The 27,325-nt window shown below is 46.3% G+C and overlaps 2 protein-coding genes across 3 annotated transcripts in view; one reads left to right on the plus strand and one right to left on the minus strand.

The window, feature by feature from the left end:
• Positions 1-832: 832 nt before the first annotated feature.
• Positions 833-16,889, plus strand: OPALIN (oligodendrocytic myelin paranodal and inner loop protein). Of its 2 annotated transcripts, none has more exons than XM_045291167.1 (6): positions 833-1,231; positions 4,678-4,713; positions 6,394-6,429; positions 7,829-7,948; positions 10,391-10,447; positions 14,604-16,889. In XM_045291167.1, exons 1-6 carry the CDS (start codon positions 1,229-1,231, stop codon positions 14,781-14,783), a joined length of 432 nt encoding a protein of 143 aa, XP_045147102.1. In that variant the 5' UTR covers positions 833-1,228; the 3' UTR covers positions 14,784-16,889. The 2 variants fall into 2 exon arrangements, with proteins under 2 accessions (XP_045147102.1, XP_045147103.1); XM_045291168.1 differs by having other exon boundaries at positions 4,681-4,713.
• Positions 16,890-21,068: 4,179 nt separating this feature from the next.
• Positions 21,069-27,325, minus strand: part of DNTT (DNA nucleotidylexotransferase) — a 39,518-nt gene continuing 33,261 nt past the window's right edge. Inside the window, exons 10-11 of the mRNA XM_045291619.1 lie at positions 23,819-23,902; positions 21,069-21,199 (exon numbers count right to left, since the gene is read on the minus strand). Coding sequence (XP_045147554.1) covers positions 21,113-21,199; positions 23,819-23,902 — 171 coding nt within the window. The 3' untranslated portion in view covers positions 21,069-21,112. The remainder of the gene's footprint in view (positions 21,200-23,818; positions 23,903-27,325) is intronic.

The raw sequence follows: 27,325 nt of genomic DNA on the forward strand, positions 1-27,325 counted from the left end.
TGCTGTGCCTGCTGCCTGAGACTCTCTTTCCTCTGCCTTCCTGTGCCTACCTTCTCCTCATCTTTCGTGAGCAGCTCTAATGTCCTCTCTCAGAGATATCGAGAGTGAGCGCCTCCCCAGTCGCCTCGACCAAGAAGCGCCCTGAATGGTCCTTGATGCATGTTAATTTTAACTATTGGTAGCCAGCAAGTTGGTTCTGAGCCACCTGAACCCTTTAACAGAGACCCAAATGAACCACCACTGCTGTAGAGTTGAGGCCAACTCATAGCAACCCAACGCAGTGTTTCTGAGGCTGTCCATTGTGATGGGAGCACATATCCTCAACTTTCTCCCAAGGAGCAGCTGGTAGGTTTGAACTGCCAGCCTTACAGTTAGCAGTCTAATGCTTACTCAACATGTCAGAGAGATGCGTTGCATGAATGCATGCATCCGTTTAAATGACCAAATTACTGGCATTCCCCATTACTGGCTGTCATTTTCTTGGCACGGGATTCCAACTCCTTCTCCACTTGAAAGAGGCAAACAGAATTGATTCTTAATTCATAAGAATTAGAAAGCAGCCTGGGTCAACTGCTTTCTTTGGCTCTGGGATGTTTTCCACTGAACATGTGAGCACAGGATGGGCGTGAATCAAAGCTCAGCGGCACACGGCACGTTGTGCAGTGGGTGTTTCTCATGGCGGCTACAGCGCTGTCTCAGAAACATAACGGGCTCCGGTGCCCACCTTCCAGGCTGCCTCTGATACTGGTAAGGTGTGGACTTCCTCAGCACCAGGAAAGGAGTAAACGACGTGCCTGTCAGCTGGGGATGATGCTACCGGGCCACAGCCCTGTGTAGCCCATTGTTTCTAGAGAGTGGCTGGCTTCAGAAGCCTTCAAGCTCTCAGAGCAGCTGTGGCTTCGTTGCTGTGACTGAGATGTACCAAGGAAGGGACCTGAGAAGTAAGAAAGACAGAAGATGGAGCAAAGAGTGGATAATGTGTGCCACGCAGTGGCTAGGAGGTGGAGAACATCTTTCCTGAGGGGTGGACCAAGGGCTTGACTACTCCCCTGACCATAAATGGCTTGGTGGGGGCTCTCCACCCACTGGGCTCTCCTTGCTCTGCTGCCCTCGCTCGCTCCGCTGGATGCTCCTACAAATGGGAGATGCAAGCCAATGACGCCAGCCAGAAAGGAGCTGCATCTCGTCCAGAGCGGTGTTTGGAGAAAGCTTCTGAAGGCCGTCAGACATGGTGAGTGAGAGCCAGCATCTTTCCCCCTGAACCCTGCCTGATCTTGCTCTGTTGGAATTCCCAGGATTTCAAAATGCATGCCTTCTAACTGAATGTACTTACGCATGCCTTCTAACTGAATGCACTTACACATACCTTCTAATTTCATGTAACTATACATCTTCTAAACAAATGTAGGCAATGACACCACGGGCGTGGCTTTTAAATAATTTCTTGTGTGTATGGCATTAATCATTTTTAAAGATCTGACATACTCTTTTTTCAGTCTTACCTTTTATTTCACGTTGGTTCTCAGACCTTGCAGAGCAGATGCGTCCACTCCATGCATTTCCTACCTGAGCAACAGGTCAGAAAGACGACCTCAGGTTTCCACCTTGCTCCATTGGCCTGTGGAGACATTACCTGGAATGTGGATGTTCATACATTTCTTTTTTCTGTTTGCTTTGTGAACCAAGTTTGACTGTGACTCCACAAGATGAAGTTTCCTCAGGAGGAAAAAACAGAAGAGGAATCTGTGATTCCTCTATTAGAGGGAATATTGAAAGGAAGCGAATTTAGGTCTTAGAATTAGGGAGATCTATGGTCTAACTCAACCTCTCTCAACCACCTACCCCTGGTGGACTTCAGAACCCTATCTCAGACTCAGTGTCCACAGGTCTATGATGTAGGGATAAACAGGCACATCTCATGCAGAGGTCATTATTCCAGGGCCTGACAGACAGTACTCACACCATGACAGTGACTTATCAGTCCTCATCTCTCCCTTCTTCCCTGACAAGCACCAAATTCACAACACAGTGACACCCAGCACCGAGAGCCTCGGTGCCTTCAGAATGGTTAGGGAGAGATCACACAGCCCTCGGACACGTTTTAGAGATAAGCATACCCCATTGACTTCAAGTTCATTGTGACTCATAGCAACAGGTCAGAACTGCCGTTGGATTTCCAAGGCTATACATCTTGATAGAGGCATACCTTTCTCCCGTGGAGTGTCTGGTGGGCTCAAGCTGCCAAGCTATTGGTTAGCAGTCTCGGTGCTAGGGCTCCTTGATAGCACTGTATTATGTCAAATTCTGGTACTATATAGACTGGCAGCCTAGGCATACAATCCCATCTGGCAAGAGTTTGCCACGTTGTTCTTGGTGCCTCAGTCTCCACTAGACAGGTCGTGGTGCCACGTGGGCACTCACACACCTAGAGAATTTGACAATTGGGCACGATCTCCTTTGGGCTTATCCTGTGAGAGGGGCCAGTTACTCCCCCCTGTGAGGAATGGGAAAACTAAGCCCAAGAGAGTAAGGAGATAGATTGTGGGAAGCTGGAGACCAGAGAGGTTGAGTGACTTGTCCAAGGATACACAGCTCAGTGTGGCTCAGTCTGGACTCAACTCCAAAGCAGGTGACTCCAAAGCCCTGGGTTACCTTCCCCACCCAGATGCCTCTGTGCAGGGCCCTTCATGCGATTCTTCTCGACCTAAATCTGCACAATGCCCATCTCTCTCTGAGATCACTACGCTGTGCTTCTGAGACTGGCCAAAATCTTTGTCATCCAAATGTTGATAAACAGTGCACGCAATTGCCTTCTTATTGTGGCTGTGCCCCTCCTCTGCTGTGCCCCCAATGGAAGCTTTGTTTGGGGCCTGCTGACATCAGTGCCCAGTGTTCACTGATGAGATAAGGCTCTGGGCAGCTGTGCTGCTCAATGCAGCAGCCAGCAAGCGCCCCTGCAGCACCTGCGAGCTTGGCTAGTATTCATGCAAAGGGGAGTGGTTGGGTCCCGGGAGCCAAACCATACTGACCTGAGGTGCCCCTGATGTCCACTTGCTTTATTTAGCATTGTGCCTGGACCGTGAGAGGCAACGTTCCATGAGCTTGAGGGCTCTGTCCAGACCGCAGGAACTGTCTGTTTGTGGATGTTGTGTGGCTGATTCGGGGCTGGTGAAAAGAGGCTTGTCACCAGAAGACTGGGTTCTGGTGACAGCAAACTAGTCATGTGACCTGGGCAGCTCAGTCAGATTCTTCAGTCTTGTTTTCTTCTTCAATAAGTGAGGGCACCCTGTTAAGAAAGAGAGAGTTAACCAACCTAAGGACAAGGGAACAATAAGTGATCTAAAATCAATGGTGAGGAGGGCGCAGGATGTCTGGTGGGGCTTAATCAAGGGCAATGTAGCTGAGAGGAATTACTGAAACCTGAATGAAGCAAATGAAGGCCGAACATGATAGTGGGACAAGAGGAAAGTAAAAGAAAATATAGGAAAGAACTAGGAGGCAAAGGGCATTTATAGAGGTCCAAATACAGGCATGTACATATGTAAATCTATTTATATATGAGGATGGGGAAATAGATCTATGTGCATATATTTATAGGTTTAGTATTAAGGTAGCAGAAGGACATTGGGCCTCCACTCAAGTACTCCCTCAATGCAAGAATACTCTGTTTTATTAAACTGGCATTCCATGATGCTCACCTTCCCAACACGATCGCTGAAGACAAAGCGGATGCATAAGCAAATGTGGTGAGAAAGGCTGATGGAGACCAGCTATCAAAAGATATAGCATCTAGGGTCTGAAAGGCTTGAAGGTAAACAAGCGGCCATCTAGCTGAGACACAACAAAGCCCACATAGAAAAAGCACACCAGCCTGTGTGAGGTGTCGAAGGGATAAGGTATCAGACATCAAAGAACAAAAAAATCTTATCATAGTGAATGAGAGGGAGTATAGAGTGGGGACCCAAAGCCCATCTGTAGGCAACTAGACATCCCCTTACAGAAGGGTTGTGGGGAGGAGATGAGCCAGTCAGGGTGCAGTGTAGCAACGACGAAACATACAACTTTCCTCTAGTTCTTAAATGCTCCCCCCCACCCCCTTAGTATCATGATCCCATTTCTACCTTACAAATCTGGCTAGACCAGAAGATGTACACTGGTACAGATAGGAACTAGAAACACAGGGAATCCAGGACAGATGATCCCTTCAGGACCAGTGGTAAGAATGGTGATACCAGGAGGGTGGAGGAAGAGTGGGGTGGAAAGGGGGAACAGATTACAGGGATCTACAAATAACCTCCTCCATGGGGGATGGACAACAGAAAAGTGGGTGAAGGGAGATGTCAGACAGTGTAAGATGTGACAAAAATAATAATTTATTATCAAGGGTTCAGAGTGGGGTGGAGCAGGGAGGGAGGGGGAAAATGAGGATCCGATGCCAGGGGCTTAAGTGGAGAGCAAATGTTTTGAGAATGATGAGGGCAATGAATGCACAAATGTGCCTTACACAATTGATGTGTGTATGGATTGTGATAAAAGTTGTATGAGCCCCCAATAAAATGATTAAAAAAAAAAAAGATCAGCGTGAACTCTAAGAGCCCGCCGGAGTCAGTGATGTTTAGAGAGCGATCCCAAATTGCTAACCATTCCTGGGAGTTTTAATGTGTTCCTCTCTTCCAGCAGTTTTCTCTCAACTTCACACTGCCGGCTAACACGGTACGTATGTCAGCCCCAACATACTGGGGCTACTCAGGGAAGGCCAGTTCAGAATTTCCCTTGGACTTCCAGAATGCCATTCCATAAACTACACAATACAATGGTAAAGTATGCAGTTCTTCAAAATCATTTCTCAATAGTGAGGTGCTGATTAATTTTTTTAATTATAAAAAGTACACACAGAAAATGAAGGAAATAGAAGAAAAAGCACATACATTTCTATCAGGAGAAAACATTTTGGTGTTGCCTATTCAAAACTTTTTTGACCTTACATAAATTTTAACTTAAAATTTTTGTTCTTTGTACAATTGTGTTTTTTACTGTACATATCATTTTCATTGTATTTTTTAATCTTTGTCTTTATCAATACAATAGATGATGATCATTCAATATTATCTCCAAGTGGAGTATACCTTCGGGTGATTTATTGCAATTAGAAATAATTTTGTGATAAACATCATTACACATAAACTTTTGTCTGTACTTCAGATTATTTTAGTATATAGTCTCACCTATTGCCATCAAATCAATTTGGACTCAGTGTTGCTGTAGGACAGAGTAGAACTGCTCCTGTGGGATTCCAAGGCTGTCAGTCTTTATGGCATCAGGCCTCCCCTATCTCCCCGAGAGCGGCTGGTGGTTTGAATTGCTGACCTTGTGGTTAGAACCCAACTCCCAACCCACTTCCCCACCAGGGCTCCTAGTCTATGGTCAAGAAGGGGCATTATCAGATCAACAAGCAGGAACATTTTATGGCTCTGACGTTCAATAACAAGGGAAGATAGATTTTCAGTGGTAGCGGTGTTGTTTTTCCATTTATACTTGACCTTCATCTTTTGCTCTCCTGTATGTAAAGATGACACAACATCCAGGGCTTTTTTCTGACCAGTAGTATTGTTACGGTTGAGCGAGACAATTTCCTTGTCCAACGATTCAGTGGGTTGGACTCAATTTTTTTCTAATCAATTACTTCTATGGTTATCCAAAGAGAATAAACAGAATGGGCCCAAGGCCTTCTATGTTAACCCCAAATTCTGCCATGGAATGTGATTTTCCTGAACTAGTTGCTAACATAGAACCTTATTCCTTTGAGAGTTATGGCTCCAGGCCAGACTCTCACCTCAACAACCTCATAAATGAACGAAGTCCATTGAGGCTACTTGAGTGGAAATGTGAGTCAGCATCAGGCAATGCATGTTGAATGTGGAATTGCCACCAGAAGCCCAATACTTTGCACCATCAGATGCCCCCGCAGATGAATCCTTTGCTTCATTGCATACCTGCAACAAAGAAGGCTGTGCTTCCAAGAGCCTTGGTTCCTCCAGTAGTAACATTTCTTTCCCTTCTGAGCAATGGGGACCAGTAGGCTCGCAGTGTGCTGGGAGGGTGGGGGCTAGAGGCAAGTGAAATCCTTTTTTGGTTTGCCACTGTGCTATGTTAAATTCACAGTTGGGTACTGAGATACTGCTTGAATTTCTAAGTTCTCGATCCTTATATTCAAATTTCATTCCAATTCTTACTTAGGGAACAATAACTTAAGGCCTTGGCAATTAAAAAAAAATTAAACAACTCAGCAAAGGAATAAATTTGAGCCTGTGTAGCTGAATCTTGGACAGACTGTCTATATAACCTGTATTCTCTAGATTTTGATTTCTTAAGATGAATATTTTTTATCTACAGACTTCCTCTCCAGTTGTCACCAGAGGGAAAGAAGCAGTAAGTATATTCCTTAAATTATCAAACGATGGTTTGGTAACCCTTATCGTGTTTTTGTTCTGAGGTTAAATTTGGTATTTCAACAACTCACCTAAAAAATCGAGAAGAGTTTAGAATGTCTTCATAAAGTTCAACATAGGATTACCATATGACTACCATATGACCCGGATTTCCATCCCTAGGTGTAAATAGACGCCAAAGAATTGAAGTCAGGAATTCACACAGATACATCCACACCAATACTCATAGCAGTATTACAATAGGCAAAGGGTGGAAACAACCCAAATGTCCTTCAACAGATGAATGGATAACCAAAATGTAGTCTTGCCGTACTATGGCATATAAAGAAATGACGTTCTTATGCCTGCTGGGAAATTGATGAACCATGGAAACAGCGAAATACATCAGACACAAAAGGGAAAATACACGTGTTACACGATTCTACTTATATGGAATGTCTATAGGCAAATACATAGAGACAAATGTTTATTCAAGGGTACCAGGGGCTGGAGGGAGGATGAAATGGAGAGTTCTTGAATAAGGGGTATTGAGTTTGGGGTGATGAAAGACAGTGGTGATGATTGTACAATCATTGGGAATATAGTTAGTGCTACTGAATTATACTTTTAAAAATGGCTAAAATGGCCTTTAAAAAATTAGTTTATTGGGGGCTCGTACAATTCTCATCACAATCCATACATACATCCATTGTGTCAAGCACATATGCACATTTGTTGCCCTCATCATTCTCAAAACATTTGCCTCCCACTCTAGCCCCTAATATCAGTTGCTCATTTTCCCCCTCCCTCCCCCCCTCCCTCATGAACCCTTCATAGTTCATAAATTATTATAGTTTTGTCATAAGTTACCCTGTCCAATGTTTCCCTCCGCCCTCTTCTCTGCTGCCCATCCCCCAGGGAGGAGGCAATACTTAGATTACAAGGATGGCTATTTCCACTCAGAGCAAGGCAAAGCTGGAACCTGAAAACTATTGGTTAATGTTTGTGGACATAAATCCAAGGAATTCACACCAAAACTGTGTGGGGTGCTATACCCCTCTGTTCAGGTTGGGTATAGGCCAAGCTGGTAGATGAAATGGTATGCAACGTTGTTTGAATTGTATCTTAGCTAGGAGGCTTAGCAGCTTCCCATCCTAGGGCTGTCGTATTCAATGTCCGTTTTCTTATTGGATTACAATCCAATGACGTAGATTTAAACTGTGAAATAAATCTTCTGTCATATACGCTGCAAACATTTTCCTCACAGTACAGTCCACTGTGCCTTTGAGGCTTAGGGTCCCCGTGGGGTTTTGTTTGGCTTCACTTTCAATCAGTCACAATTTGCCTTTATTCTTGGTGCGTCTGGGCATCCCTGACTGTGTTTTTCTCTCTGTGTCAAGGACTGTGGGCCGTCTATTGGATTAGCCGCAGGCATTCCATCCCTGCTGGCCACAGCCGTGGCAGTGGCTTTGTTGTTGATCTTGATTCACCGAAGAAGAAGCAGCAATGATCCCATTGAGGTAACCGCCAGCCTCTTTATTGCCCATTGTTTTAACAGCAACCAGTGCCTCCGTGAACTGGCTTCTTTCTGGACTCACAGTGTCAGAATTCAGGGCCCCTGTGTGTTAGTCTGGGAGACTAGAGAAACAAATCCAGGGAGACTCGTATGTGTGTAAGAAAGAGGTTTATATACAATAGCAATTGAATATTGAGAAAACATCCCAGCCTGGTCCAGATCAAGTCCATAAGTCCGATATTAGCCCATATGTCCGATACCAATCTATAAGGGCCTCTTCACACTCATGAAACACATGCAATGACGCTGAATGCAGGAGGTCACAAGCCAGTGGGTTGGAAGTCTTCTAAACCCAGTGGTGCTGTAAGCATCTCAGTGCTGGCAGTGGTCTCTACGTATGTGGCTTCTCTGGCTCCAGAGGTGTGGTTGATCAGGGTAGGTCCATGTGGCTTCTCCAGCTCCCAGGGTGTAGCACCACGTGTCTTGTCAGTAAAGCATCTCCAAGGGAGCGAGTAGAGAGAGAGTGTCTCCCGCCTCCAAGAAGGCAACCAGGAATTCCCAGAATTCTCAGGAAAAGGCCATGCCCACAGAAGCCTCATTGGCTGTGATCCAATTGACAGACTAGACTCCACCCCTTCATTCTTAATCCTCTCAAGACCCACTTTGACACCAGATTATGTAACAGCCACAGCCCCCATCTGTTTCCTGAGAACAAGATGTGGAAGATTTTGTGTCTTGTTTTCCTTCTTAGACTCAAGATGTTTTGCACGAGGCAGAGATGATACGACAGCACAACCCTCAGGTCACTTGAGAAGTGGCAACAAGAATAGTGGCAAAGAATAGCAGGAGACAAGGATGTTTATCGCCAAGGCAAGCTCAGGTCCAAACAGCAAACTCCTGAACCATGCTGAGAAATAGAAGGGCACAAACGTTACAAAGAAAGGATGGAGACCCATCTTAGGAAAGATAGGAAATAAAAGGTGCCCCGGTGTTGATGGTAAGGATAGGTCCCCAAGTATCTGATTTGATTGATTTCTGACCTTTCCTCCCCACGTCTGCACGCACACAAATCACAGGAGAATCTACCTCTCCTCCAAATGTCAGGATGCTCTGACCATCATGCCCAGCATTCGAAGGCCACACAGAGAAATGTTCAACCGGGCTGTGCGGTTATGATACAAATGTGCCTTGTGGACTCTGTGTCCTAATTCTGTTCTCCATGAGCATTCATGATTGTCCCCACACTCACACAGCATGAGCGGGAAGAGGGAAAACAGGATCCAATCCCAGCCCTGACATCTCATGACACATAAGATCCTGGATGAGTAACTTAACCTTTTCTGAGTCTGTTCGTTTGACTTCAAAGACAGAAGTCTTAAAGCTTCCCCTCTAGTTCACAAGGGCGGCAGAACGACGAGGGTTCCGACTCCCTCACGGAGTCACAGCCTTGGAAACTCACAGGGGCGGTTCCACCTTGTCCTGTTGGGGTTGCTATGAGTTGGTATTGACTCGACAGTGAGAAGAAGAAGATTTTACAAGGCAGGTAAAGTTGTAAAGAAGGAATGGGATTATGAATGTAAAGATACTGTCAATAAACTTTAAAAACACCAAGAAGTGGTTACTGGTGTTATTTAAGGAAGCGTTTCTGAACTCCAGTGCATTATAAAATCATCTGGGAATCTGAAAAAATAGCAACCGCTAGAACCGATGATGGTGGTGTCATGATAACACGCTGGGCTGCGATCCGCATGGTTGGCAGTTCAAAACCACCAGCAGCTCCTCAGGAGAAAGACTCGGCTTTCTACTCCTGTAAACAGCAACTGTCCCAGAAACCCACAGTGGGTCACTATGAGTGGCTCGATGGAAGTGAGTTTTGAGAACAGATGAGATCAGAATCGTAATGATAGATGTTCGACCTTGGTCTTTCATCAACCGTATGGTAGATACCATTGCCCTGATCTCTCCATCGAGTCCACGCTGATTCATCGCGAGCCTGCACAGAGCTTCCCCAGCTGCCCATCTTTACTGGAGCAGATAGCCTGGCCTTTCTTCTGAGGAGCAGTGGAGGGTTTGAACCACTGACCCCGAGGTTAGCAGTTTAACACTCACTCGGCAGCACCACCAGGGCTCCTTTTAATTATGGATCATTTGAAACCTATACAGAATTAGGATAGAGCCCAATTATCCCCTTATGACCAAAACCGATGCCTCTCTACTCCGACTACTCCTCTCCACTTCCAGTGTTGCATTATTTTCAGAGTCACCCACATTGGTTTTGGGTTTCGTCTTCAGGGAGGTGAAAGGGGAGTTCTGATGTTTGTCTTGCTCTTAAAGCTTCCTGACAATTCTAATATGCATCCAGGTTTAAAACCACGGACTTTAATTAAAGCTGTGGTCAAATGTGATGGCTCTCCATCTCTTCTTCTTTCTTTGGGTACCACTTTAGGAACATGAGAGACCATGCGAGATTTCAGACATCTGTGACCATCCCAAGATATCTGAGGTAAGGCTCTTGGCTACAATCTCTTAATATCACGTACACAGTAAACACGGTGAGCACTTGAAAGATGTATTTATAGGCAGAGTACTCTGTGAACACACGTGGAAAGAGATTACCAAGTGAAGTTGAGCACAAAGGCATTTCTCCATGGATTTTTAATGGACCGGATCGGAATGCAAAGTTGACTTGATATTAGAAAATCAATGGATGTAATATATTTCACTGACAAAAGAGAAAATCACATGGCCATCTCAATAAACGAGAGTTAAAAAAAAATTCAGTAGCCTTAAACAATTGTTTTAATTGTGATTTGGGTGAAGGTTTAGAGAGCAGGTCATTGGTTTTATAGTCAACGATGCCTCACTGCTTTATTCCATCTTCTTGATTGACCTCAGCCTCCCTGTAACACCTACTTGCTCCCAAGGCCTCCCATTGCCCTCCCTCCTCCTTTCCTAACCCTCCTGAACTTTGTCCTTGAGTTATTCTTTTAATTTTTCCCCGAGACTCAGAATTGGTTATTGACAATGCCCCATGCTGTCCTCTGCTCTCAGAACAGCTCTCAGGATCAAAAGAACCCAACTCAAGTCCCTGAGGTTGGCATCTTAGCATGGCTCCTTTCCCTGCGGGAGGGCAGAGCAAAGACCCCCGCCTGCTCCCATCAGGCCGCCTTTGGGATGGGGAGATGCCTGAGCATCACACAGTGGCGCCACTCTCTCTGAAGCCGCGAATGCAGGGGTCACCATTACTGGGATGCAGAGATGGTGAGGCCCCTGCCTATCCCGAGGCCACCCTAGAACAGTCACTCTGGGGAGGACAGTAACCAGACCCAGACACACACTTTTGCTCCCGGTCCTTCAAACTGTCCGCACCACTCCCCAAGATCCAGGCCATGGCAAAAGGGCTGGCAAGGAGGGAATGGGGAGTGAGGAGGGCCAGGGTCCCCCCTGTTCTGTTCCCCTGGTCTCCGAGAGGCTGGTTCTGGAGTGATCAGTCAAGTGGGGTGCTGAGACCAAAGGACGAGTTATTCTAAATGATCAGTTATTCTAAGGTTTTCACAAATCAAGGAGCCCTGAAGGTACTGTTGGGTGAGCTCTGTACACCTATAATGAAATCAGGGGTTCAAAACACCAGCCGCTCTGCGGAAGAAAGATGAGGCTGTTCCCATTTACAGCCTGGAAACTTTATACAGGGTCCCTCCAAGTTGGAGCCCACTTGATGGCAATGGGTGGGATGGGTGCACACATCAATAGTATTTTTTACCCCTCTTACAGAGCACCATTGTTTGTCTGAGATTGAACCACCATGGAGAACTCAGTGGCAGACCCTTAAATAGGACCAAGGACCAGATTCTTGGGAGTTCCACCAATCACTAGTCAGCCAGCAAGGCTCAACTCCTTCGAGATTTTGAATTTTTTTCTCCTACATCTCTGCAACTTGTCCATTAAACTCACAGCCATCAAGTTGATTCTGACTCATGACGACCCTATAGGAACAGAGTAGAACTGCCCTGGTGGGTTCCCAACACTGCAAAACTGCATGAGTAGCAAAACTTACCTTTCTTCTTCAGAGGGGAGGGTGAGCTCAAACTCTTGGCCTTGTGGTTAGTGCAATGTGTAACCCACTCTGCCACAAGGACACACACACACACACACACACACACACACACCTGCTTTCCTCCCACACCTGCTCAGACTGTGTGTCTATCACTGCATCTATTTGCATATCACTGCTATTGCAGGATTGTGCATATACAATATTTACCTCTTTTGCCTTTAACCCTCGCTCTCCTCTCAGTACCCTTCCTTACCTCCATCATTCTTTGCCAACCTCCTTCTAATTGTAGACTGCCCTCCCCTTCACCCAGGTTCTTGACATCTGCTGGGTTTTCCTTCTGTTTGGAAGGTCTGTAACCACACTACTTCCTCTTTTTATTTTGTAATTATCTTCTATTGTCATTACCGTCGATTGTCAAATTGAGATCTAGGGTCTCCTATTTTCATTCCGAAATTTGTTCTCTTAATGTGTTAAAGAGTCTAAATACCATTCTTTGAATTCTTGATCAAGTAATTTCAAGCCATTTCTTCCTGAGAGTGATCGTTTGGGTCTTTGACAGTCATTATTTCATAAGAACATTTAGTAAATGAAGACTAGAATGAGAATATTCTTACCTTGAGAAAGAATATTTTTTAAATGTAGCAAACATCATCCCCCCAAAATGTCGAAAACATTATTTTTAAGACAAGAAACAAAACAAGGATGTCCATTCCTAACACTTCTATTCAATATTGTACTCAAGCATTTAGTTTATGCAATAGACTACAAAAATAAATAGAAAGTGGAAGACTGGCAAGGAAGAAACAAAGCTGTTGTTCTATGCAGATGATCTGATGTCTATGAAATAAATAAAGCCAAGTGACCTAAAGATAAATTATTAGAATTAACAAGAATTGTAACAAGTTACCGTATATAAGAGAAATAATGGCGAGTATACACTAAGCTACTGGATAGAAGGCTCAAAAGCATGAAGATGTCAACCAACTCTAAATTGATCTATATTGGAAGTGTAATTCCAATGGATTTCTTCCATGGTATTTAGTTAAATCCTTCTAAAACCTCACAAAAGTGTAAGACAAGCCAAGGCACAAGGGACAGCAAAATAAATCAACAAAATACTTTAAAAGTAATAATATCAGATGGAATAAATAGAAAATAAATGACAAGATGATAGATTTAAACTCCACAATATCACTGATGAGGTGCCCCTGGAGAATGCAAATGGCTGAGGGCTTAATTACTAGCTGGAAAGTCGCTAGTTCAAACACACCCAAGGAGGCCTCAGAATACAGGTCTAGTGTTCTACTTTGAAAGCTTCACACGCTTGAAAACCCTGCCCAGTTCTACGCAGCACACATAGTGTTCTACTGTGTCGCCACGAGTCAGAATTGCCTCAACAGCAACCAACGACAATGACAACAACCATCAGTAATCACATTCAATGCAGATGACACAGGGTCCCCAGTGAAGAGGCAGAGATTGCCAGAGTGGATTTCAAAGCTGTCTGCCCAAAATTCACTTTAAACATAAAGACATAAGTAGGCTAAAAGTAAGAGTAGAAAAAGAGATACCATGCTAGCAATAAGCAAAATAAAAGTGGGTAGCTAGTTTTAGATCAGACAAAGTAGATTTCATAGCAAAGATTATTACCAAATTAAAAATATTCCTTACCAGATGACTAGCTCCATCTCAGGTGGTCTCTTTACATGTATGTTCATCTTTGGGGTTCTCGCTATGTCCAGCTATTTCCCTTTTAGTTTGTTACCCTGTCAACTGGACCTTTCGGTGTTACACTCTCAGCGTTATCTCAAGTCAGGGAATCTACTGGTTCTGCTTAGATTCCCCATCTATATACTGATCCTGTGTTAGACAGGATTGACAGGAGAAACAAATCCAGAGACACTCATATGTCTGTCAGGGAGAGTTTTACATCAAAGAGCAATTGTATATTGAGAAAACATCCCATCCCAGTTCAGATTAAGTCCATAACTCTGCTATTAGCCCATGTGTCTGATACTAGTCTATAAATTCCTCTTCAGACCCACACAGCACATGCAATGATGCCAAATGCAGGAAGACAGGCTGGTGGGTGAAAAGTCTTGTGGATCCTGTGGCGGTAGAAGCATCTCAGCACTGGCGCAGGTCTCCACGTGGCTCCCCCAGCTCTCCGAGTGTCTCAACAGCAGGAAAGTGAAGTAGAGAGAGCGTGTGGTCCACCTCCCAGGAGAAAGAGAGGAAGTTCCCACAACCCTCATGATTAGGCCACGCCCACAAGGAGGCATCATCAGGCTAAACTCCACCCCTTCATTCTTTTATCAAGTTGACCTGACCTTGACATGTGTAGCTACCCTAAAACTCTCCCAAGGTAGTAAGCTCAGACAGTTGTGGGTCTCACTTCGGTTAATTTTTTGTCTCTCAAAGGTCACTTGTTTTTGCCTTAAGTCCAGCATCTTAAAAAAAACAGTTTTATATTTTGTCTGAAACCATCTTTGATTGTTTTAGGTAGTAGGGGGGTAAATCTGGTTGCTGTTCTTTAATCTTGGGTGAAAATGGAAGCATCTGATGTATTTAAAAAAATAAACTAACAACATTTTTCCCCTTTAAGAATCCTCAGCGCTCACCCACACGCGACACTATCATGGGTACAGAAGAAGGCCACATATATGTGATGACGGTGACAGGAAGCGAGGAGCCCGCGGAGGACCCTTACCGCCGTCGTTCTCCTATGGCAGCGGAGCGCAGGAGAGGGCTGTGGTGGCTGATACCCAGACTGAGCCTAGAGTGATGCTGCCCACTGGAGACGGAGACCTGGAACGGAGCAGAAAACCTGGGGATTTGTATTTTGGATGAGGAGGGATGCCACGCTCCTTCTAAATCAATTTAGGTCTCATTTACAGACCGGGAAAGCATTGAGACTGATTCCCCTCCTTAGGGAATAGCTGATAAAATTCCTCTCTACACTTAGATATTTTGTTTCACATGCAGGGAAGCACCAGGTGAGGATCTTATACATGCCAAAGGGGGCCTTTTGTTCTTATTCCTGATCCACAGGAATTTGTCTTTTGTTGTGATTTGGGGAAAGGACTTGTTTCCAGTGTCTTACCTTCTCATATTCTTTTACATCTCCTTTCTTTAAAAAAAAAAAAAAAGGTCTTTAACAGCTCAGGCTAGTTGTTAGAGAGACGCTTCATTTCCCTTAAGAAAAGAAGCAATCCCCTGAGTTACCAAGAGCCCTCCTGCTCACACTGTACCTACCGTGCTGTAAACTTAGGGAGGACGCTCCGAGGCGACTGGCTGCAATTAAAACGTCGACCACGAGGGGCAGTGTTGCACTCACGGAGCAGACTGGGAAAAGCCTATCCAGTTGGCCTTGTTTTATTTCTTTCATCCAAGATAGACCAATCCTCTGGGTTTTTGGTATCTCAGCTACTTCTCCCAGTTCGCCAATTGCTTTCTCATTTTCTTTCTTTTTTTATTGGTTGGTGGCCTCTTTTAGCCCTCAGCACTCAGCTGGTTTTCCCAGTGACTTGTCTGGGGATGTGAGTCAGAGAGCTAACCCTCCACCCCTGCTTCTGGGCAGAGACACTTCTCTCATGCCCCCCGCCCTTGGGTCTTTGATCAGAGGATGGTTCAGGAAGGGAGTTCTGCAGGGGGCTCTGTGCCTGCTCACAGGGATGTGCCCAGGTGTGGAGGGTTCAGGGTGTGGCGAGAAAGCAAGGATTGTTAGAAAGGCGGCGGTGTCCATTCTGTGGGTATGGAGAGAAAGACCAAATCCCCGGATGACCACAGGGAAAAAGTGGTCAGCAGGAAGAAAGATGGCGAGTGTTTCCAGTTGATGAACAAAGGTATGTGCTTGCCACTGGAGGAAAGCCTAGGGGCCCCAAAGGATTTTGAGACTGGCCTTCACACTCACACCCACCGAGGGGGCTGCAGGCAGTCTCATCCTCACCTAGGACCATTGTTCTGGAGCAAGGGAGGCGTCTAGGTGGAACAGGTTGTGTCCAAGGAAACCCTTGGTCCATTTAGCAGATCCATGTTCGACCCTGGAGATCTTGTGGAAACATGCCATCCTCACATGCTAATTCCATCTGATATCAGCCCCATACTATCAAGGGTCCTCAGTGGTCACCCACACATGACCATAGAATGGGCCACAGTGTTTCGTAGGCTGTCACTTTAACAAGAGCAGCTCCCCCGTCTTTCATTCCATGGATGCCTGGTGGACTCAAACTGCTGGCCTTTCCGTTCGTAGCCCAGGGCTTAACGATGATGCCCCCAGAGCATCCTTCGGTTCTCTCAAAGGATGGCGATTCCTCAGGAAAGCACCCCCCCCTCCCAGAAGAGCCACTAAGAGGTTCTGTCAACTCAAACACTTTCCAAAGCTTCTTGTGACTTTCACTTTTGTGTTCTGTCCCTTCTCTGCCTGGTCCCCTAATCACATTCGGCTAATTTTAAGCAGGTGTCCCCAGGGATGCTGGGGTTTGCACTTCTCTTGCTTGGTGGGGAGGGCCTTGGATTGACTGAGCTGTGTCCTCGCCTTTAGCAGTTTTCATGTGCACCCTTGGGCGGCTTGTTGACCTTGAGCCTCAGTTCTGTTTAGACAAGTTGGAGACAGCAGGTCCATCTTCCTTGCCCACAGGGCTATTGTCAGTCTGAATATTGTCAGTCACGTGCATTGACTGAAATAATGCACGTGACTAAGCCTTTTAGCGATAAAGGAAGGTATTACTAGCATTTGAAGTGGTCTGTTTTAATTCTACTCATAATCTTGTTGTCTAGAATCCTTATTTTAAACTGCATTTACTAAAGTAGAAAGATTCCTTATTTCTGTTATTTTTCCCTCTGTTATAATGAATATGATATTGGAATAAATTGGAATATTATATTGGAATATGAACTTATTTTGGAATAAAGTGAAAGGTCAAAGGGCCATTCTATAGACCTACGGAAAAGCTGTCCGTTATCGCATGGACTCTGGTGTGGAAACCAAGCTCATGCCAGCAAGATTCCTGGTATTGGCACTTTCCAGGCTGGGCTGACAGAGGAAAGAGGAAAATGCTGAGCCCAACAGTCAGAAGGACCAGACACCCAACCCCAGTGGGTCTCCTCTCTTCATGGGTCACCTGGGGGTTCCCCGGGCTTTTCTCTGAGGTCATATTCACCCACTTCAAACATTCAAACATCGATTTTGATCAGACCTTGCAAAACAAAGCCTCCCTTTCCACCTGGCTGCCCGCCACAGTGCAAACACAAAGGCGAGGACAGGCCATTCTTTGAAGAAGAGGTTACATTTCGGGAGCTGAATGGAGGGCAACACCCTGGTTCTATTCTTGGATTTCAAACATGCTCTATACTTCCTTGTATCCTCCATATCACTAGAGCATGGAGCGGAGAATGTTTTACCAGAAAGAGTCTTCAGCCCACACCCAGATGTTTTAATATTTTCCTAGCAGGAGGGAGGCAGAGAGAGTTGAAGACCAGCTTTATTATTCTGACCTACTTGCTGCAAAAAAGGAGAACATACATACACACACACACATACATACACACACACACACACACACACACACACACACACACACCGAAAAAACACGAGGGGAAATTTTCTTAGCATTCTTGGAGGGATTTGGAGAAGGCATTTATTGGGCACTCACTCTTTGCTAATATTCTGATAGGGATCTCCTGAGGCAATATTGGAAAATACCTTAGATTTGGCCAAACTGGTTTCCAAGGGATTTTCTGGGGCCAGTTAAGTTCAAGGTGGAGAGGTCAGCTCAAAAGGTGATGGAGACGTTGACAGCCTCAGAAACCCTGCGGAGCAATTCTGTTCCGATGCCCTCAAGAGGCCACGGCTTTGCTCAGGCCCTTGTGCTAAGGCACTCGAAGGAGGCTGCTCTCACGTTCAAGACTTGGCTGCCAGCTGAGAGGTCCGCCATTTGAACTGTCCAGTGGGGAAGCAGTAGGCCTTTAGAGCCGGTCTTGTACAGATTAGTGTTGTCGTTGGGCGCTGCAGACTCACAGCACCCTACGGACAGGAGAGGGAGCACTGCCCAGCCCCGCACCATCCTCACAATTGTTCTTCTGGAGGACGTGCTGCAGCCACGAGCCTTCCTGTTGCCCATCTTACTCTTTTCTCGCCGACCCTCGGCCTCACCAAGCGTGATGCCCTTCTCCAGAAACGGGTTTCTCCGGGCAACCCGTCCAAAGCAGTGAGATGAGACCCCACCACCCTCGCTTGCTTCTAAGGAGCCTGCTGGCTGCGCTTCCTCTCAGACAGGTTTGCTTGTTCTGTTGGCAGTACGGAGGAGCCCTGGTGGGGTAGTGAGTTGTGCAACTGCAAGGTCAACAGCTCGGACCCACCAACTGCAGTGTGGGAGAAAGACGAGGCTTTCAGTTGCTGTGAAGAGAGACAGTCCCAGGGACCCACAGTGGCCGTTCTGTCCTGTCCGAGAGGGTCGCGATGAGTTGGGGTCTCCATAGCAGTGAGTGTTCTGGCAGCCCATGGCACCTTCCATATCCTTCCCAAGGGCATTTTTGGAATTCTTAAGAAGCCTTTTCAAATAAGGAATGTTGCTCAAGGGATTCATTCGAACCTTTGAGAGTTTCTGATTGGGAAACAGCAACTGAATGGACTGCTAGGCTTTTGTGTGGCGGGGAACATGGATCGGGGAGTGGGGGGGATGCAGGCAGGAAGACCTCGGGGTGCCCACCAGCACCCTTCCCAACCCCCAGTCACCTAGGTTCCTCTGTCTGTCCTCCTAATTCCTGCCACATCCCCTCATACCACTGGCTACTACTTACAGGATGGTCTCATAGCCATTTACTTCTCTGATTTAAATAGATGTGCTCAACGAGACCTGGGGCTCCTGTAGGTGTGAGAGTGAAACTGGGCCACAGGGAGGGCTTTCCCAGCAGCATGCTTCATGAGGGAAGCCCATCTGCAGGCCCTTCTGCTCAATGGAAACAGGCCTCCTTTCCAGACCATAAGCTTCATACTTATAACCACGCAAGCCGACATGTTTGCCTGGTACGCCCACTGCCTTATGGAGAATGACTGTTACATAGTAGGCACTTAGTAAATAGTTATTGTTAGATCATGATCACATATTCATCGACCTGCCATCTGAAGTCACCTTGACTGTCATACTTGGGAAGCATGGGGATGCAGGAGAGGGATTAGAATAGCAATTCAGGGGGTGGGGGGGTCAAGGCACGTGAGTGTTAGACCATGAGGCCTCTCTCAGTGGGAGTGGTTGCTGCCCATCCCCCTCCTGATGTCGTTTTCCTAAGTCATCCATTGACGGCATGACATAGGTGCTTATACCCGAAGCCTGTCCAGGGGATGATACTATTTTCATCCTGACCTGTCTTTTGGAGCCAGGATAGGTGCGGGGTGACCTGGAAGGGCCTTTCTGTCACTTGTGTAGCAAGTGTTCAGGTTTGATAGATTGTGTCTCATGGGTAAGGGGAGTGGCAGCATTTCTGTCACACGTCTGTCATCCCTGAGGGATACATTGGGAATATCACCGATCAACAGGAAAAGTAACTTCTGCACCATCGCTGAAAAGGGGCTTTTGATCTCTGAGGTTGACCTCTGACTCTCCAGGTGAGAAATGAGTCAGGACAAGGTATGTGACTTGATGCTACTGCACAGGGGGGTGGTGATGGTGCCCCAGCACCCGGCTCCAATCCTGGGCTCTATACACTGCTTTGGGGCTCACAAACAAACATAGCTCAAGGGACTGGCAAGACAGTGCCCCTAGGAAAGCAGGTAAGGCCACCAGTAACTGGGGCGCTGGGCTTCAATTGGAGCACATATGCCCCACCTCCAAAGGGCAGCATTGCCCTACTAGAGCCAGCAGACCCAACTGTGACTCTGGGCTGGTTGTTGCTGTGCCTTTTGCATTCCAAGAAGAACCACGACTTCTATTTCTTTAAAATGGCCCATCTATCAAGTTGTAAGTGTTGACCATTTTCTTGGGCTCCTACTGCTGCTATAGCAGAACCACAGTAGGTGGGTGTCTTTAAAGAATAGACTTTTATTTTCTCACAGTTCCGCAGGCTCAAAGTCCAATTCGGGGTCTTGGCCACACTGATTTCTTCCTTGTAGGTAGTTCTGGGCATTTCTTGGTTCTTTGGCTTGTAGGCAATTCTTCCTGCCCACCCCACCCCCCTTAGAAGTGAGTGTGTCTGTGTCTCCTTTGCTCTTTTTACATCTCAGAAGTGATTCCATTTAGAACCCAGCCTACTTTGGTATGACTTACTTGAGCATATCAAAAGATTACATGCACAGGATTCCGACACATCTTTTGGAAGGACAAGTTCAAAAGATATCACTGACAGGGAGTCAACACTCACAGTGAGCCTGTAGAACTGCCCAGAGTTTCCAAGGCTGTCATCCGTACAGAAGCAGTTAGCCACCCCTTTCTTCCATGGAGCAGCTGGTGGGTTCGCACCAGAGTTAACAGTCGAGCGTTTAACCACGGTGCCACTAGGGCTTTTCTTCCGTTCCCGACAACTACAAATCCAAAAATGTCCTAAAACATCATGCAGTGCCCCCCCTTCCCCCCACCAAAAAAATCCATGGGCTGGCCTTGGCCCAGGGACTGTCCGTTCTTGACCCCTGTCAGATATCACAAACTCTCCTTTTTAAAAGAATAGTTTTATTGGCATGTCGTTCACAGATAAAATCATAGTTCAGCCATATTAAGAAGAGGTGTCCAATAATCACCACAATCAGTTTCAGAATATTTTCTTTTTTCTCTTTCTTGTTGTTAGTTCCTCGTTTCTCCCCACCCCCCACCCTACCACCTCCCGTCATGCCCCTCAGTAAGAATTAATACAGTTACGCCTCTATCGGTGCCCCTACCCTGCATTTCATGTTGCCCTGTTATGGGTCCCAAGCAATTGATTTCAAGTAGCAACCTGCTTTCAATGGGACTTAAAAGTATTCTGAGCTTTCCTAAGGAAGATTTTGCCATGCTATGAAGCATAGTTAATTAACTTGATTTTATAGTATCACAAAATGGAGGCAAGAAGCAAAACACCAAAAGCGAAACAAAACTAACAACAATAAAACGGGGTGGAGGCGGGGAGTGTTTCCACAACTTTTTTCTAGGCATTTCTTTCCCACGGTTCAATGTACTCCAATCCCAGATGCTCAAAAATGTCTTCTTCACTGTCTGCTTTCAGAAACACTCTCTGGAAACATAACAAGAAGACAGGTGAACAGTCAGATGTTTTTGTGCCACGTCGGTGCTGACACAGTGAAACAACCACTTGTAAAACCGTCTTGTCATAATTCTGGTTTTGAACACAGAGGGCCGTCTGAAGGAAATTCTGTCCGTTTTCTATTTTCCCACCCCAAAACACAGTTAGCTCAACATGAGTTAAAATGATGACATCTTGGCATATTCAGCAAAAAAGGCTCTTGGGTGATTCCTATGAGTCTGAAATTCTTACCCACAACCGCTCATTAAAAGCACCTGAAGGAGGTTTCATACAGAACACTTAGGCCATACCTGCTCCAAAGACATCAGAATCTCCGGGCAAGAGATCTTGGCATCAGTTGGCTGAAAAGCCTACTGGGTAGTTATTATGTACAGTCAGAATTGTGAACTGCTGCAAGAAGTAATTATAGGCCATTTGTAGGTACTAGATTTTCCTCTTAGTCTTCCACTCCGTCCCCAGCCTCAGCCTCTCACCCTCTTAGATCAAGCACCCTGTTTCTCCCGTTCCATCTTGTGTATAGCACACTTATATTTGCTTATATTAACCTATTCATTATGTGATGGTTTGTAAGTATGAGAGGGTAACCCCCCCCCAACAGATTTTTTTGTCAAAGCTATGTATTTCATTTGTTGTTGTTTTTTTAACAAAACAACCTCATCACCTTCAAAGCTCTCTCCATTACACTTCCTTCATACATTTGTCAAATCTGCGATTCCATTCTTGGAAACATTTCACAAACTCATCTGTTTGGATGCCGACAGCACCTCCCTCGTGTTTTTCTCCACCTCTTCTGCATTGTCAAATCACTGTCCTTTCATGTCTCTCTCCATTTGTGGACACAAAAAGAAGTCGCATGGAGTGAGGTCAGGTGAGTAAGGTGTGTGGGACAGAGAGGCATGCTGGTTTTTGCCAAAAGCTGGAGCACTGAGCACTGAGATGGCCATGTGAGCCGGTGCATTGATGTCGTGGTGGCAAAACCAGTCCCCCGTCTGTCACAAATCAGGCCTGTTTTGTCTCAAGCTGTTACGCAATCTTTCCAGAACCTCTAAATAGAAAGCTTGATTAACAATCTGACCTGGTGGAACAAACTCCAAACTCACTACGAGTCAACATTTTCATCTGTTTGGGAAGTTGATGGACGTCTAGTCATCAATCGACATTTCACCTTTTTTGAAACGAGAAAACCACTCATACACTTTAGTGTTTCCCATAGCACTGTCCTTGTAAGCTGTGTTCAACATCACAACAGTTTCTGCGGCATTTTTCCCAAGCAGGAAACAAAATTTCACAGCCACACGCTGTTCTCTTAAATTGGCCATCATTAAAAAACAAGGTTTCAGCGAAACTACTTTTACGAAAAAATTCACGGTGACTACAGAGAATCTTCCCAGGTGACGCCACTGGGTAAAACTAACTCGTAGTGAATTGCTTGAGGCTCGCCTAGCAGGAAGAAGGCACACTACCGAAGCTTCACTCTGATCAGTGCAATTCTGGGTTTGTTTGGGGGTTTTTTGTGGGTAGGGTAGGGTACCTAAATTGTATTACTGAAGCTACCTCCATGTACACACCCAACATTGCAACCTTTCCTGCCAGCATCCATGGCTCCCCACTGGCAGCAGCACCTCCTGTTTCTTCATGAAACTACCCCTCCTGACTCTCAGTTCATGAGGTTCAGGTGAAGAACATCCATCCAAAGCTCCAAGAAAGGGGAGATAGCTCAGATTTGGCCCATGAGCTAGGATTCTTGCTGGGACTATTAAGAAATCTGCTCCTCCCCTCTACTGAAATAGATGAGACTCATGAGAAAAGTCTGGCTGGGCATGAAGCCAACACTGAGGCCAGTCTACCTTAGCATCTTGATACAGCCATCCCTGAAGCCAATATTACTCCTAGACACTGCAATTATATAAGCTTAAATTCTCTTTTCTGGTCAAGGTTATTTAGATGATTAGTTCCTAGAGGGCAAGTACTCTTACTTCTGGTTTCTCTTCCTTTAGATGCTAGTTTAAGGTCTTCAACTTCTCTAAGAATAATTGGTCTTTGTGGCCTGAACAGTTGAATATATACTTCTTCATCATTCCTATAGCAATCTTTCATTTTGTTGATGTGAACTTGGATTCTGACTTCTGCAAAGCCAACATACCAAATGAATGCCTATCCCAATCTCAGGGCCACTGTGGGGTTCTCTATTTTCACAGTAAATTCTCAGTAATGACCCAACTGGTCATTCAGCATGTTACTGCCCCTCTGCAATGAAGAGGCACGAGAGTGATGTTTGTGATGTAACTGGCCCTTGGTTTTCTCGGGAGCTGCTCATTGCAAACACCAGTGGCATACAAACATAGTAGGCATCTACTGCTGGGATGTCTCCGACGAGTTTATCATCTATGAGCCAAGAGCCCTTGAGGTGGATTCCAGGCCAGCCGGGGACTGTGTGCTTGCTAGGTTCTTTCCAACTGTAATCAGTGGGGACATAGCACTCATGGCAGAGGAGACGGTACCTGAACTTAGAAATCCTTGCAGGAAAGTGCTCAGGGGCCAGCCTTCAGGGGAAGGGTCAACACAGCCAATCCCAGGAGAAGAACCTACCTTGGTCTTGTCATACAGAGCATGGTTATCCAGAATCATCTTCCGCTCATGTGTGGCATAGCGCCGGAGGTCCCTCTCAAACTGCTGAACAAGAGACCATTAAAATAAATTGCTGTGAAGTCCAGACTGTCTTCAGTGTTAATTCCGTGTTTGTGTTGCTGTGTTCCATCAAGTTCATTCGGACTCATAGCAACTCGACCGGACAGAATGGAATTGTCCCCAAAGGATATGATAGTTGAAACCTCTATGGGAGCAGACCTCCAGGTTTTTCTCCATCAGAGTCCCTGGTGGGTTTGACCTGCCCATCTTTCTGTTAGCAGCTGAGAGCTTAACTACTGTGCCACCATGGCATTTATGTGTTTTAAACAACTCAGCAACCCTCTGCCACTGAGTCAATTCTGCCTCATAGAGACCCTACAGGACACAGTAGAACTGGCCCAGTGGGTGGGAATAGAAAGCCTTATCTTTGTCCCTCAGTGTAGCTGGTGGATTCGAACTGCTGACTTTGTGGTTAACAGTTCAATGAATAGCCCACTAAGCCACCAAGGCTCCAGAGTGAGAGTTCTTATGTGTTTCCCACTGCCATCAAATCCACGATGACTCATAGTGAGGACAGGGTAGACCAGTCCCTGTGAGTTTCCAAGACTGCTACTCTTTATGGGAGTAGAAAACCCTGTCTACTACTGGTGGTTTTGAACTGTTGACCTTGCAATTCGTCTCGGCCACCACCTACCCTCCTCATCCCTGCACCTGCTCACACACATGCTAGAGTGTAAGTTTTGCGACAATAAGAAACACGTGTTTTGTTCATAACATTCTGTCCTCTCTTACTTCAAATAGTGTCTGGAACAAAGAAGATATACCAAATATTTGTTGGATGAATAAGTTATTGTGAAGATTCCATTAAAAGGTAATACCTAAAGCTTCTTAAACAATACCTGATCCAGAGAAAATGCAGAAGAGATAATAGTTTTGTTTTTTAATGTCACTATTGTTCAAGGGAACCCTGACAGCGTAGTGGTTATGTGTTGGGCTGTGATCCGCATGGTCGGTAGTTTAAAACCACCAGCAGCTCTGCAGGAGAAAGACCGGGCTTTCTACTCTTGTAAACAGTTACAGGCTCAGAAACCCACAGGGGGTCCTAATGAGTCAGCATTGACCTGGTGGCAGTGAGATTGTTAAAGGAGAATGAAGAGTCAGGGGACCAGCGGTCTGGCCTGGATGTGGCTCCCATGTGACTGTGTCTCTTGGCAAGTTTCCCAGCCTCTCTGAATCATGGTCGGTCAAATGAGAGGATGGGTAGTGGATGACTAAGGTCCCTTCCCTTTCAGCTCTGACATTCCCAAACTGGGATTCTGAAATGCTGGTGTACTGAGATATGTGCTCTCCTAAGCGCATCAGCTTTAATCCTAGTGAGCTGAGGCCACAGGGAGAAAAAAAAAAATCCCTAAAGTTTGAGACAGAGAACAGAAAGGCTTTGAGAAATGGGGGCAATGAATCCAGTTGTCGTCGAAGTTGCTTTTGTTGAGAATGAAAGCATTGTTCTTTTCCTGAAGGATTTGGGGAAAGGCTGCAGGGTCACTGTGCCTTCTAATGAGGAGGGAAGGAGTGCCGGTGGACCCGCAGCTAAGCACACAGCTGCTAAAGGAAAGGTTGACAGTTTGAAACCCACCCGCTGCACCGCTGGAGAGAGAGGTGGCGGTCTACTACCACAAAGATGACAGACGGGGAAACCCTCCATTCCAAAGGTCTCTAGGAGTCAGAAGTGACCCCCGAGGGCAGCAAGTTTGCTGTTGTTTAGTGGCGATCAACAATGTTCTAGTCTAGGACTTTTCTAGACTTCTGAAGCAGACCTGGAAGGAGGGGTATCAGACAGATCTTGGCTGAAAGCAAGGAATGCCAGGAAGAGGTTCGCCATGTGCAAAGGCATCTGACCACATGGCTCGTAAGAAATGATGGGTAACATGGTGAAGCATGGAACTCCCGAGCGCTTCACTGTGTTCAGGCAGAACTGTCCCAAGACCGAGAGGCAGCCATTCGAGCCAAAGCAGGAGATGCTCAGTGTCAGCGTTGTATCCTTTCACAGCACTTATTCAATCGGTCTGCTGAGCCAGCTCTCCAAGAGGCTGGGCAGCAGGAAGGAGAAAACACTCTCAGGGCTGGGGGAAGTCTACTTCCCAGCCTGTGACAGGCAGCCGTGTGCTGAAAGTGAAGAGGACTTGGAGCCCTTCCTGATGAAGATCAACGGCTCGACAGCCTCAGTATGGATGGCTCCTCGACATGGAGCCAGATCAACCAGACCAACGGACAGCATCACGAGAAACGGAGAGAAAACTGGACGTTGTTAAGGATGTCATCCGGAAGCCATGCCCGTGTCAAGAAATCAAACGACATCTTCCATTGAGAAAATCTGCTGCAAATGACCTCTGGGAAGTGTTCTACAGCAAAGATGTGGCCCTGAGGATGAAGGCGCACCTTCCCCCAGCCATGGCGTGTCCAGTTGTCTCATATGCCGGGGAAGTCTAGACAATGAACAAGACCACAGAAGGGCTGATGAACTTGAATTCGGGTGTTGGCCTAGATTATGGACTGCTAGAACAGCAAACAAATCTGTGTTGGAACAAATATAGCCAGCGAGCTCCCTGGAAGTGAGGATGGCGAGCATCTCACATACCCTAGACACGTTACCACGAGGGACAAGACCTGGAGAAGGACATCATGCTCAGCAAAGCAGAAGGTCATTGAAAAAGAGGAAGACTGTCAACGAGACGAATCGACACCGTTGTTGCCAACAAGGGGCCCAAACGGTAAGAACTGGGCAGGACTGGGCAGTGTTTTGTTCGGTTGCTATGACTCCACGCTGACTCCATGGCACCCAGCAGCAACCCTAAAACAGGCCCGGATGGAAGGATCCCAGGTGGCACAGTGGTTAAAGCACCTGGCTGGTCATCAGAGGGCTGAGGGTTGACACCCACCAGCCACCCTGTGGGAGAAAGATGCGGCGGTCTGCTTCTGTAAAGATTTACCACCTTGGAACCTCTCCGGAGCAGTTCTCCTCTGTCCTGGAGGGCCGCTGTGAGCTGGAATAACTGCCCAGCCACGGGTTTAGGCCTATAGGGAGAGCTAGCTGGGGACCGTCCATCTCCACCACCTGCTTGGAAGAGCAGGCAGATTTTCCAACCCAAAGTCTTGCATAAGAGAGGCCATGGGAGCCACGGCGGTGGCATAACCAGGGGAAGCAGACTCTGGGTGCAGTCACTGCAGGGCTACGCAAGTGCGTGTAGTTCTCAGACTCCACTTCAGCCTCCAGAGCCCTTGGGCCACGCTCACCCTCCTTCTCTTCCTCTGACCTCAGTAAAGTGCTTCAGACTGCTCACACTGGGTATGAAGGAAGGGTCACTGAGGAGCTGAATGTGGACAGTTAGGGGCTACCTATGACATTCCGTAGACCCTCTGGAATGGAAGGCATCTTCCTGGATCCTTGTATTAAAACCTCAGGAGCACTTC

Source organism: Echinops telfairi, unplaced genomic scaffold (genome assembly GCF_000313985.2).
Source record: "Echinops telfairi isolate 266 unplaced genomic scaffold, ASM31398v2 ScPeMD7_70;HRSCAF=299, whole genome shotgun sequence".
Lineage (NCBI taxonomy): Eukaryota > Metazoa > Chordata > Mammalia > Afrosoricida > Tenrecidae > Echinops > Echinops telfairi.